At 43.9% G+C, this 12706-nt stretch overlaps 1 protein-coding gene across 5 annotated transcripts in view; it reads right to left on the bottom strand.

Moving 5' to 3' along the window:
* Positions 1-12706, bottom strand: part of LOC309563639 (L-threonine ammonia-lyase-like) — a 69402-nt gene that overhangs the window by 38618 nt on the left and 18078 nt on the right. For all 5 annotated transcript variants that reach the window (XR_014225723.1, XM_082268212.1, XM_082268214.1 and 2 more), the window contains one exon: positions 1231-1347. Coding sequence is in view for 4 of the 5 variants with exons in the window: in XM_082268212.1 (XP_082124338.1) it covers positions 1231-1347 (117 nt within the window). In the remaining variant the exon portion in view is untranslated. The remainder of the gene's footprint in view (positions 1-1230; positions 1348-12706) is intronic.

Here is a 12706-nt window from a genome sequence, read left to right as displayed (position 1 = left end):
TTGGCCTAGGCCAAGATACAGCACTGCCCTCACCCAAGATGGCCACCAAGTCTCCGGAGAGTTCTGTGTCCAATCCAAAAACTTCTCCTCTTGAGGCACTGCACGGGATCTCCAAGGAGAAAATTCCCCTACAAGACCCCCTTCTTCCCATGCAATAGTGACACAAGAGCGCCTACGGGTCGTAAGACTAACTACACCAGCCTACATGCTGATAGACTCCGGGGTTAAGTGCACTACCAACAATGGAGCTTGGCTTTAAGTTTACTCTATAGTCAATTTTCAATTACTATTTTTTTTCTGTAAACAATTTCAGGGGTGATTATAAAGTAAGGAATAGTAACATATTACAAGCAATATATAAATAGGGGAAGTCATGGAATGCTATAATTTCAGCGCAAGCTGTTTTAAAATATGGGCTTTCAATATAAGCGCACTTTCAAAAGAAGTCCTTAAGGTTTAATGTTTAATATGAAGGAGCAGGTATTTTATAAAGGTAAAAAGCACTCTGTTAATAACTAGTAATTGGATCCTGTATAAAATTGGCCCTACTATGTATGTATGAATGTGAGTTAGGGACCTTAGATTGTACGCTCCTTGAGGGCAGGGACTGATGTGAATGTGCAATGTATATGTAAAGCGCTGCGTAAATTGACAGCGTTTTATAAAAACCTGAAATAAATAAATAAAAAATAAATACATTTATATTTAGGAGCTAGTTCACAATGTTTAGTGCATTTGCTCCCTTTCTCTTGTACATTCGTAACCTACAAAACCTGAATACTACCCTGTTCACCTAAAATTCTTATGATGTGACCTGTCTGTCTTCAGATATGCAGATATGTGCACACACGTGTACACCAAGGCTCACATGGAAGCTCATCCACAGTCTACCAAGCTGACAGAAGAGAATGTAGCCCTGGACAGGTACCGATCTACAGAATTCTGAAGATTTTGGTCTTAGTAGTGAGGTTATGCTTTCTCTTCCAAAAGGTACAGAATGTTCTTTGGTCAGTATGACCGTAGTGCAGTTGTACCCTTTCTTCTATATTTTTTGCAACTACTAGCAATCATTTGACAGCTAGGCATAATGTAGGGTGGACAAAGGGAAAATTGTCCCAACCTGCACACAACCTAAACTTAAACCTTGCTGTATGAAAGGAAAACTGCAGAACTGCAAAGCCCATCTCAAGTTAATTTTATTTATTTGGACATTTGTGCTGATTCTCTTACCTCCTGAAGGGATGTGAGCAGGTACAACACTCCCCTCTCCTTGACCGAACCTGTGTACTGCAAATATTCCTTCTTCAGATAAATATCTACCCCATACTGCTTTGAAATCCTTGAATACTAAAAAAAAAAGCAAAAAATAAATAAATTAATAAATAAATAAAAAACAGAACTGTGATATCATATCAGTACATAAGATAATGATGTGAAATATCTTAATTAATTAAATATATGAACACTTGGAAATTAGAGTATTTTATAACTATTTAATACCTGAAAGATAAATATTATGCTATCTGGAAGGTTTTAATACCAAAATAAAATATACTTATCTAATTTCGGCAAAAAGTTAATTGTTTTACATTTTTGTGAACACAAAATTCAAAATGTGACAAACGCACCTAAGTTTGAATTTTACTAGTGTAGCGCTACTCCCATAGGACCTGCAGAATTCACTTGTCCAGGCCTTCTCAACTTCAGCCCTGCAGCCAGGCACACAGCAGGATTATTCACTCTTTCTCCAAAAAACTGTCTTGGGGTCGGGGATGTTGTTTTTGTTTTTATTTTTGAAGAACTTGGATAGGGATGAGAGTAGTAGTGTGATACTACAAGAATAAAAACTATGCACACGGAGGACTTAAACTTCCCTTCTGCTTAAGTAGTAGTAAAACCAGTAGAGCAAAGTCCCTTCTTTAACAGACCCACAGCTGACTATACTAGGCCCCAAAATGGTAGCTAGAGAACAAGGTCCCCAAGATGCAGTAATGTCTGCACTCACAAGGCCAAAGGACAGATGGATGCCTCTTTCCAATCTTCCAAGCAATGCCCTCTAGTGACACTGGACAGATCTGTGGCAGACAGCTCCCTTCAGTCGGCCTATTCTAAGCACCCTGGCCTCTGCATTCCTCCCTCAGGTCGCCCACCTGAGACCTCCACATGGTAGTCTGTGCCTGAGAGGGCAGCACCTCAGGCTAGACTCCTCCACTCTGGGACAAGACCCAGAGCTTAGTGTGCTCACCGAATAAATACAGTCTCCCAGCATGCCTTTAGAGCCTGCCTTTCTGGGATTGGCTGTGGCTGTATCAATATTTATGCTGCTATCTATATTCACACCCACTATCCAGAAACTTCTCAAGTCTCCTGAATACAGAGGAACCTATAGGCTAGACTGTCAGCAGCTGAGCACACTAAGCAGACCTAACTAGCAGATTACAACATTATTTGATACAGTGAGCAAAATATGCTTTTGCCTAATCCAAACATTGCAGCCACACTGACTAAAGTGTGGCAACTAAATTTACCTATAAAAACCAAACACTACCACTTACCTAACTATCCTAGCACCTACCTAGGAGGGTGCTACACAAGTCTTTTTATGACCTATACTGGAAAGTTATAGTCCTAAAGTTTTGCTAAAGCCAAATGTTTTAGTTTTGAATAGTGTAGGGGACATTTGCCAGCTTTACTTTTTGCTGTCTGTGTCCCATTGATTTGATTTATATTAATTTCCTTTCCCAGAAACATGGCAGGAAGTGAGAAGTAATCTCTCCAAAGTGAGAGGACATTCCTTTATAGACATCACTAGAACAGATGTCCTTATTGGAAGATTTCCCCTTACCCCCTGTTCAAGTGATAACTTTAATATTTTGCTTTTTCCATCATCACCAAGACAAATGGAAAGTGTGAACCTCTACATCAGTGGTCTCCAAACTGCGGCCCGGGGGCCAGATATGGCCCTCTGCTTACCTTTATCTGTCTCTTGTGTCAGCAACAGTGGGGTATAGTCCCTGTTACTGACATGGACAATGGGACACTATTCCTCTCAGTGACACCAACAATGGGGCACTATTACTCCCACTGACACCAATGATGGCACACTACTACTCCTACTGACACCAACGATGGGGCACTATTGTTCCCACTGAACCAGTGATGGCGGACTATTACTCCCATTAAAACCAGCGACTGGGCACTACTCCTCCCACTGACACCAAAGATAGGGCACTTTTACTCCCACCGACGCCAATGATAGGGAACTATTACTCCCACTAACACCAACAATGGGGCAATTATACTCCCCCTGACACCAAGGATGGGGCACTATTCCTCCTGTTTTAACCAACGATGGAGGACTATTACTTTCCCTATACCAATGATGGGGCATTGTTTTCTCCCACTGATGCCAGGACATTTTCTACGCCCAATGGCCACAGTCAGGCCCCCCTAAAGTATGAAGAACAGTAAACTGGCCCTTTTGGAGACCCCCTGCTCTACATCAATAAAATCCTGTTGGAGGTTTAAAGAGGAACTTCAGTCCCCTATGTCATTGATCACTGTTGCTGTAATCATTGATAATCTGCCAAAGGGCCGATGTGCTAAAGGGCTCTGCCCAGCCTGCGGGTGCTGGCAGATCCCTGTAGCACATCTGTGCATGAACGGGGGTTTCCTGCACATGAGCAAACAGCTGTGATCTGGGACTACCATACAGTACCTGCTCCATCTTTGTGCAAGTTCAGGGAAGTCCTCTCGCCTAGCGAGAAAGAAGATGGTTGGAATCTTAATTGTTTTAGCCGTATATATTATTTGTTATTGTCGTACTTCACAAATACATCGAAATTACCCCAAAATATTTTCCTGATATTTGTAACAATGTCAGAGTTATGTTTGGGGCCATATTGATCCTCTGCCTAGCACTAAGCTACTGCTAAACTGAAGAGAAACCTGTAGAAAGTGCATAGCCTACCACTAATAATCTCATATTTTAAAAATGCCAGTGGCCTGGCAGTTATGTTGCCTTAAAGGCATTGAGCCTGGAATCGCACCTATACCTTGCAGTAACACATGTATTATATTAATTTTGAATGGCAACCCAACACACTTTATCAAAACGTGTGTTGCAGCATACCACAAAGCATGGTAATGCACGATGCAATGAGATGCGATTCTTTGCTAGAAATGGTCCATTTTCTTGTTTTCATTTGAATGGGCTGCCTTAACACAATGCACATTAACATCCAACATAATGTGCATATGTAAACCCAACACCAGGACCGCCAGGTGTCAATCCATCTAATACTTTCTAAATCAGTGATCCAGGACAATTATGTCGTTTAGGAGTTCTTACTTTCCTCTGACTTCACTAGTTGCATGCTTGTTCCAGGGCATTGAACAATATGGAACAAATATTTAGGCAACTAGTGATGCTAGCTTTCATATTTCTTTCTGTACAGTTCTACTTTATTAGTACAATGCATAATGGATGAGGTGGAGGGATGGGACGCTGATGTCATTATCTCCACCTTTTCCAGTCAGAGAACGCTTTGCATTCATTCAGAAAATGCTAAATATTCTCTGAACGGTGGCTGTGCTGAGTGGCCAACCTCCCGTGTTCAGAATGGAGCAGGGCAGCGGCTCAGCACAGAACCTGGAAGCAAGTGGAGGTCCCTGGAGTAGCAGTATCCACTTCAGTAAATTTCAACTTCCATGAGCATTGTCAGATATAGTGTATACTTAAGCCGGCCATAGGCGGTTTAACCACTTGCCGACCGCTCTCTGGAGCTCTACTGCGGCAAAGTGGTTAGTTCCCGTCCAGCGACGTAGACCTACGTCGCTGGACTCCTCCCCTTGTGGGCAGCGCACGCGCACCGCCGGAGGCTCGCTCCCGCTGTATTCAGTCACAGTGGGAGTCGGGCCAGGGGAGGAGCAGCGGTGATCACCGCCGCTCTTCCCCGATCGTTGGGGAATCGAGTTTGGAGATCCGCCCGCTTGTGTAAACAAAGCGGGCGGATCTCCTAAGTGACAGATTGCAGGGTTCAGCATAGCTGAACCTGCGATCTGTCCCTGTGTCACTCAGTCACCTCCCCCCACACACGTTAGTAAGCACCATGCATACATTAACCCCTCCCTCTCCAATAAAATTAACCCCTTCCCTGCCAGTGTCATTTTTACAGTAACAGTGCATATTTATAGCACTGATTACTGTAGTAATGTCACTGGTACCCCCAAAAGTGTCAAAAATGTCAGTCAAGGGTCCAATCTGTCCCCCGCAATGTCGCAGTCCCGCAAAAAAAATCGCAGATCGCCGCCATTACTCGTAAAAAAAAACCCACCAAAAATGACAGAAATCTTTCCCTTAGTTAGTAAACGCAATAACTTTTGCGCATACCAATCAAAATACGCTTATTGTGATTTTTTTTTTGCCAAACATAGGTAGCAGAAAACAAATTGGGCAAAAATTTAAAAAAATTTTGATTTTTACATTTTTTTGGGGGGGAATTTCATATAAAAAAATGTGAAAAATATTGTTATTTTTTCAAAATTTACACAATTTTTTTGTTTATAGCGCAAAAAGTAAGAATCGCACAGGTGATCAAATACCACCAAAACAAAGCTCTGTTTGTGGGAAAGAAAGGACGTAAATTTTGTTTGGGTACGACATCACACGACCGTGCAATTGTCAGTTAAAGTCGCACAGTGCCGAATCGCAAAAAGTGGCCTGGACGTAAGACAGCAAAATCCTCCGGTGGTAAAGTGGTTAAATGCAATTATTGCTAGCGAGTGTTATAGCAATAATCACTGTGTTCTCCACAGGAGGGATTCCCTTGTCAACACTGTCTGTGTTGATGGGGGAATCTAACAAATTTCTTTCCTGCAACCAGCCACAGTTACGTTGGTCTAAGCTGGACCTATATAACTATGTAACAATATCCACACCTGGAATTATTCTTTACAGAAATGTGACATTTTTGATAAAGCTTGCACAAAAAAAAGTACAGTCCTTTGTGCTGTTTTTCAGTACAGTGGCACCACTGTCATCACTCTGCACAGTTTCCTACCTGGAGATCTTGCTAGTAACAGCACTTCCTGTCACAGGCTGACAACGCTTAGCTGCTACCGGCCGATTAGCAGCAGCATTGTCAGCCTCCTGTTACTGACAGGATCTCCAGAATGTTTCCATGTTGCACATTGACTAAAAAATGGCTACTATTTTATTTTACACAAGCAAGCCATCCTATTTAGCTTGGTGACAATTAGCTAAGACTCTCTTTCCCTGTGGTCAGTTGCATCAGAAGCTGTAGGCCGTGCCTATTCTGGTTACAGCCATTGTTGTTAGCATGCCCACCACATGCATTTTTTTCTATTTCCCCTCGTCTCCTACTGCTGACTGAGAAGTTATTGTACTTGGGCAAAAATCACAGTGCATAGGATCTACTATGGCAGTGCCCCATGTGGGGGCTACAAAAGTCACCTGCTCTGCCACATTCAGGCACATGGCATCACAATACTTGGCAATTCATGACATGTATTTTTGTGGCCTTATAAAAACATTTTTTGTGTGTGGCAGAATAGGGCTGGAGGAGCTAGCGATGGGAAGGAAACAGTGCCTGACAGCCTGGAATAAGCAAGCCAAATTAGGTGACAGGTGTGCTTCACCTGGGTGAAGGAAGAGGCTGTACACAGACAGGGTTCCTTTGTAAGGTGGTGCTGCTGAGGTAATGTGTGTAGTATGTCCAGGCCTAAATAAGCAGAGTCTGAATTCTGTGAAGAGAGCAGGCCAGGGGGTGGAAAAGTCCTATGTTATTTTGTGTTTTGCTGCCTGTACCCCCTAAACCTTGTTCTGGATGGCGTAGAAGTGGCCACTTCTACAACCCTGAACCGATGCTTGGTAAGTGGACTGACTTTTTGCTGACCCCCCCACAATATAAATATAGCTATACGTCTGAGAATTCCGCTACAATGCCATGATTTATTACTTCAAATTTTATTGTTTGGTGTGCAAATTTGTGTACATGTATTTTCTATACATTTTCTGTTTGGTTTTGACGTTATTGATGTGGTGGTGTTCTTTAACCACTTAAGCCCCGGAAGATTTTACCCTCCTCCTGACCAGGGCCTATTTTGTGATTCGGCACTGCTTGACTTTAACGGACATTTGCGTGGTCGTGCGACACTGTACCTAAACGAATTTGGTGTCCTTTTTTTTTCCCACAAGCAGAGCTTTCTTTTGGTGGTATTTGATCACCTGTGCGATTTTTTGATCATGCGCTATATACAACAAAAGAGCATCAATTTTGCAAAAATAACAATATTTTTCACATTTTTTTTATATGAAATTCCCCCAAAAAAATGTAAAAATCTAAATTTTTTTTTAACATTTTAGGCCAATTTTTTTTTACCATATGTTTGATAAAAAAAAATGCAAAAAGCCTATTTTGATTGGTTTGCGCAAAAGTTATTGCGTTTACTAACAAAGGGAAATATTTTTGTTGTTTTTTTTTTTTTTAACGCGTAATGGCGGCAATCTGCGATTTTTTTTGCGGGACTGCGACATTGGGGCGGACAGATCTGACCCTTGACTGACATTTTTGGGGTTACCAGTGACATTACTACAGTAATCAGTGCTATACATATTCACTGTTACTGTAAAAATGACACTGGCAGTGAAGGAGTTAACTGTATTGGAGAGCGAGGGGTTAAGTGTGTCCTAGGGGCGTGTTTCTAACTGTGATTGGCTGTGACTTGATGTGTAAGAACAGTGATCAACGGTCCTACATAGTAGAACCGTTTGATCACCATTCTTACACAGGTTGAACTGACAGGCGACTTTGTTTACACTAGCCGCCTGCCTTTCTCCCGCTGTCACAGACGATCGCGAGTGCCCGGCGGACATCGGGTCCGCCGGTCACACGCGCGGGGGGGGGGGGTCCGTGACCAAGCGGGAGCACGCATCCGGCGGCGTGCGCCCGCTCCCAAAACCCTTACCGGCTAGCGACGTTGCCCTACGTCGCTCTGCCTGTGAGGGGCTGACTGCCGACGTAAATAGTCGTGCGGCAGTCTGCAAGCGGTTAAACACCCGTGGTATTGATTATATGGCAGAATAACATCAGTTGCTAAGCACAGGGCAACTATGGTGGCAGCCCGTATTGTATTAGGATGTGACGTGCTGTACCTAACAAAAAGCTGACTGTTGCTTTAGCTATAGAAAAGAAGAATGAAGTGTGTGCATAGTTCCACTCTCAGGAGTGTGTGAGGTAAGTGCACAAAGCACTGAGGAGAGTGAGGCTGGGTTCCAATACACTATATTGTCAAAAATATTGGGACACCTGCCTTTACATGTACATGAACTTTAATGGCATCCCAGTCTTAGTCTGTGGGGTTCAATATTGAGTTGCATCTATAACAGCTTCAACTCTTCTGGGAATGCTGTCCACAAGGTTTAGGAGTGCGTCTATGGAAATGTTTGACCATTCTTCCAGAAGCGCATTTGTGAGGTCAGGACTCTGTGCAGGCCAATCAGGTTCCTCCACCTCAAACTTGTTCATCCATTTTTTTATGGACCTTGCTTTGTGCACTGGTCCAAATCATTTAGTGGAGGGGGGATTATGATGAGGGGTTGGGCTTGGCCCCTTTGGTTCCAGTGAAGGGAACTCTTAAGGTGTCAGCATACCAAGACATTTTGGACAATTTCATGCTCCCAACTTTGTGGGAACACTTTGGGGATGGCCCCTTCCTGTTCCAATATGACTGTGCACCAGTGCACAAAGCAATAAAGACATGGATGAGCGAATTTGGGGTGGAGGAACTTAACCGGCCTGCATAGACGCACTTCCAAAACTTGTGGACAGCCTTCCCAGAAGAGTTGAAGCTGTTATAGCTGCAAAAGAGTGGGCCGACTCAATATTGAACCCTACGGACTAAGGCTGAGATGCCATTAAAGTCCCCAGGTGTCCCAATACTTTTGACAATATATGTGGGCAAATTGGATGAGGGTTTATCAATGGAGCCGGTTCACACAGGTCCGGGATGACTGCAGTCCAGATTCCAAAAGGGTCCTGTGCTTGTTTGGGTCTTGTTCAGGTGCAAATATAGGCAAAAAAATTCAGACCTGAACCAGTGAACAGACATGCATCGGACCCTAGGCACAAACCTGCGGCCGCAAATATGTGAACCTGGCCTGAGAGGAGCTTCTTGCTCTTATTGAAGTAAAGGGGACATCATAGAGGTTTACTCTTTTAAAAAAAAAAAACTGACAAAAATATTTACATATAAAAAACAGGTCTAGGGGACGTTTATCAGTACTAATAAAGTTGTATATGTATGTATCTGTTCAGTCATTCCCCAGCTCTCTGACGCTATGACTGATACATTTTGGCAATTATCACGTCTTTGAGTGTGGGTGCAGACCCAGAGTACCCACACACATGTAAAATCATGTACTATACCAGGTAAAATGGCACATTTTGGAGGGTCATTTGTCTGGTCACTACTAACCAGTTCCAGATAATTTATTCATTGTGGACAGGGCCGGTGCTATATTATTTTGCGCCTCAGGCAAGACCAGTTACTTGCAAAAAATAAAAAATAAAACTTACATTTTTTTAAAATACAGGTCACTGCATGGGTGGACGGGGACTTAGGTAGAAATACACCTGCATCTGTGCTGTTACTGAAAAAATGTCCCTGCATTGATGGTGTCACTAGAAGGAAAATGTCCTTGTGTCAGTGTTGTCACTGGAAGTAAATAATTGGCTCTGCATCCATCATATATTATGTGCAACAGTAAATTTAAGATCACAATATGTGTCCACAGGGAACGGCTTTTCTGTGCTTAGATTGCGTTCTCCGCACAGTAAATAAAATATTACAGGCAGCCCCTGATGTATAATAGTGATCAGTCGCTTGTGATCATGTGACTGCTGTGACATTCAGTCACAGTGGTCACAAAATCCAAAAACCTGCCTCTGCTTCTTGCCGTTGAGGCATTTGAGCTGCTCTGTGTAATTTTATTGCACAGAGCAGGTAAATAAAAACCCATTTGTTTTTTTTTAAATGCAATTATAATCACTTTAATGTCACTACACTGTGTCCCAATCAGGTAATTCACACTGGGGATTTCTACGCAGCACTTTTGCAAGTGGAATAGAGAAAAAATCTCAAGCTTCTTGCCTTGCTACTGCTGGCTGAATGTGTGTCCCCCATTTGTTGAGCTCTCAGGTTCCCCATCTTTCTAGAGAAAATGGAACAGCTCCCTAAATCAAATCCCCCCGCCTCCCCATTGGAACCGGTGTGGGCAGTGTCTGATCTCCAGGGTGACATGTACCATTGTGTCCTGCCCACCTTCACCTTTTCTCTCCCTGGCATAAGACACTGATGTCTTCCACAGCGGGCACCTGTCTCGCTCACTTTCTCCTTTGGCCAGCTACTGTTGGAGGGAGAAGACAATAAAAATAACCTCCCTGCAGCAGCTGTTGCAGTTCTGGCTCTGTGCCCTGTTCTCCAGCTACCCAAATGAACGGCGTGATGGCGGTGCCACTCCTGTCATACAGTGGGATAGAGCAGTGTTTCTCAACTCCGGTCCTCAGGGCACACTAACAGGCCAGTCAAGAAAACTGAAATACATTGCAGGTGATATAATTTGCTGCTCAGTGATTGCATTATTCTAGGCTGCATCTCCCCAAGGTATTACTTAAAATCTGGCCTGTTAGTGTGCCCTGAGGACCGGAGTTGAGAAACACTGGGATAGAGAGTGAGGAACTGACAAGCTCCCAATGCCTCCTCTACAGGACTGCACGGCGCCCTGAAAGGTTTGACAGTGGTATCACTACTGTCACACAGTGGGATAAAGAACGAGGCACGGACATGCTCCCGGTGCCCCCTCCTCCCATCAGAGAGTAGGGAAGCCAGGGGCCATGGCTGTGCCTAGGCAGCAGTGCACCCTAGGTGGCTTCCTAATTTGCCTAGCGGTAGCGTCGGCCCTGATTGGGGAGCAACAGTTCCTGTTCTGAGAAATCCTCCACTTAATTTTAAATAACATCCCCAGGCTTTGTACCAGAAACATTGTTTTTTGGGGTGGTATTTTTTAAGGTCATTAGCGATTACATGCTAGAGACCGGGAGGGGGGCTTCCCATCGATTAGTTTTGGGGCGGAAGCCCTACTGAAAGCAGTCGGAGGCTGACAAATAGAAAAAATACTATGTGTGTATATATTACTGTTCAAATTTTTAGGCAGCTGTGAAGAAATGCTGTAGAGTAAAGACTGCTTTCAAAAATACATATTTTAATTGTTTATTTTTATCAATTAACAAAATGCAAAGTGAGCGAACAGAAGAAAAATCCATATCCAAGCTTCAAAGCAGCATCAATTCTTACACTTGCACACATTGTACACTTGCACAAAGTCAGGGACTTTGTAGGATTAGAATCAGGTGTATGATTAACCAATTAAACCAAGCAGGTGCTAACGATCATTCATTTCATATACAGGTTGAAACGCAATTATTAACTGAAACAACTGTGTAGGAGGATGAAAACAAGTTGAGAAAAAGCCAAACTCTGCTACTAAGGTGAGGTTATGGAAGACAGTTCCATGTGACAGGCCATACACCAGTGGCTGCTGGTGCATTGGCAGGGGCGCCGCCCCCCCAGTCCATGGACTTCAATGGGGCTCCTTTTTTTTTTTTTAAGCCATGTGATTAGAGCCAGAGGCTCTAATAGGCTAGAAAAAAGGGTGGTCTCGGGGTGCAGAGCACCCAGTTGTGTGACAATAGCGAATGAAAATTTGCTATTGTCACACGGATCCTCCTCCTGGCCAATCAGGAAGCGGGTCTTGAGACCCATTTCCCGATTGGCCGAAAGGAGAAGACATGCCATTGGGCATGGAGGAGGAGGGAGGAGATGCAGAAGAAAGGAGGAAGAAGCCGCCTGCTGCTGCAGATATCCAGGCAGGGCGAGTGAGCGCGGGGGGGGGGGGTTCTGTCCTCTGCTCTGTCCTTTCCTGTCCCCTGTCCTGCTGTGGTTTTGGGGGGGGGGGGGTATGGTGCATGGCCTGGTGTGACCCATGGAGCACCAGCCGCCACTGCCATACACCATGGCAAGACAGCACAAGACTCAGGCAAAGATTGTAAAGCAGACTGGGGTTTCAAGATGTGCTATATAAGCTCTTTTGAAGAAGCACAAAGAAGCATGCAACCCTGAGGAGTGTAGACACAGTGGCCAGACAAGGAAGCCTAATGCACACATCATGCTTATTGCCCTTCGACATCAGAAGCTGTGCAGCAGTGCAATCAGCAGAGAACTGGGGGAAACCAGTGGGACCCAGGTACACCCATCTACTGTCCAATAAAGCAAAACTGTGTTGTAGAAACAATGCTAAGCGACTCAACTATGAACAAAAACATAGGAACTGGGGTTCAGGAAAATTGCAGCAGGTGCTCTGGACTGATTTGTTCAAATATAAAATATTTGCCTGTAGCGGAAGGCAGTTTGTTTGCCTACGGGTTGGAGAGCTGTACAATAATGAGTGTCTGCAGGCAACAGTCTAGCAGGATGGAGGTGCCTTGCAAGTTTGGGGCTTCATTTCTGCAAATGGAGTTGGACATTTGGTCAGGATCAATGGTGTCTCCAATGCTGAGAAATACAGGCAGATATATTTTCTATCATACCATAAGGCAAGCATGTAATTAGTCCCTTATTCTGCAGC

The sequence above is a fragment of the Pelophylax lessonae genome, assembly GCF_965119305.1.
Source record: "Pelophylax lessonae genome assembly, chromosome: 9".
Taxonomy (NCBI): domain Eukaryota; kingdom Metazoa; phylum Chordata; class Amphibia; order Anura; family Ranidae; genus Pelophylax; species Pelophylax lessonae.
The sequence above is the reverse complement of the archived record's forward strand: the minus strand, read 5'-3'. Positions and strand labels throughout refer to the sequence as shown.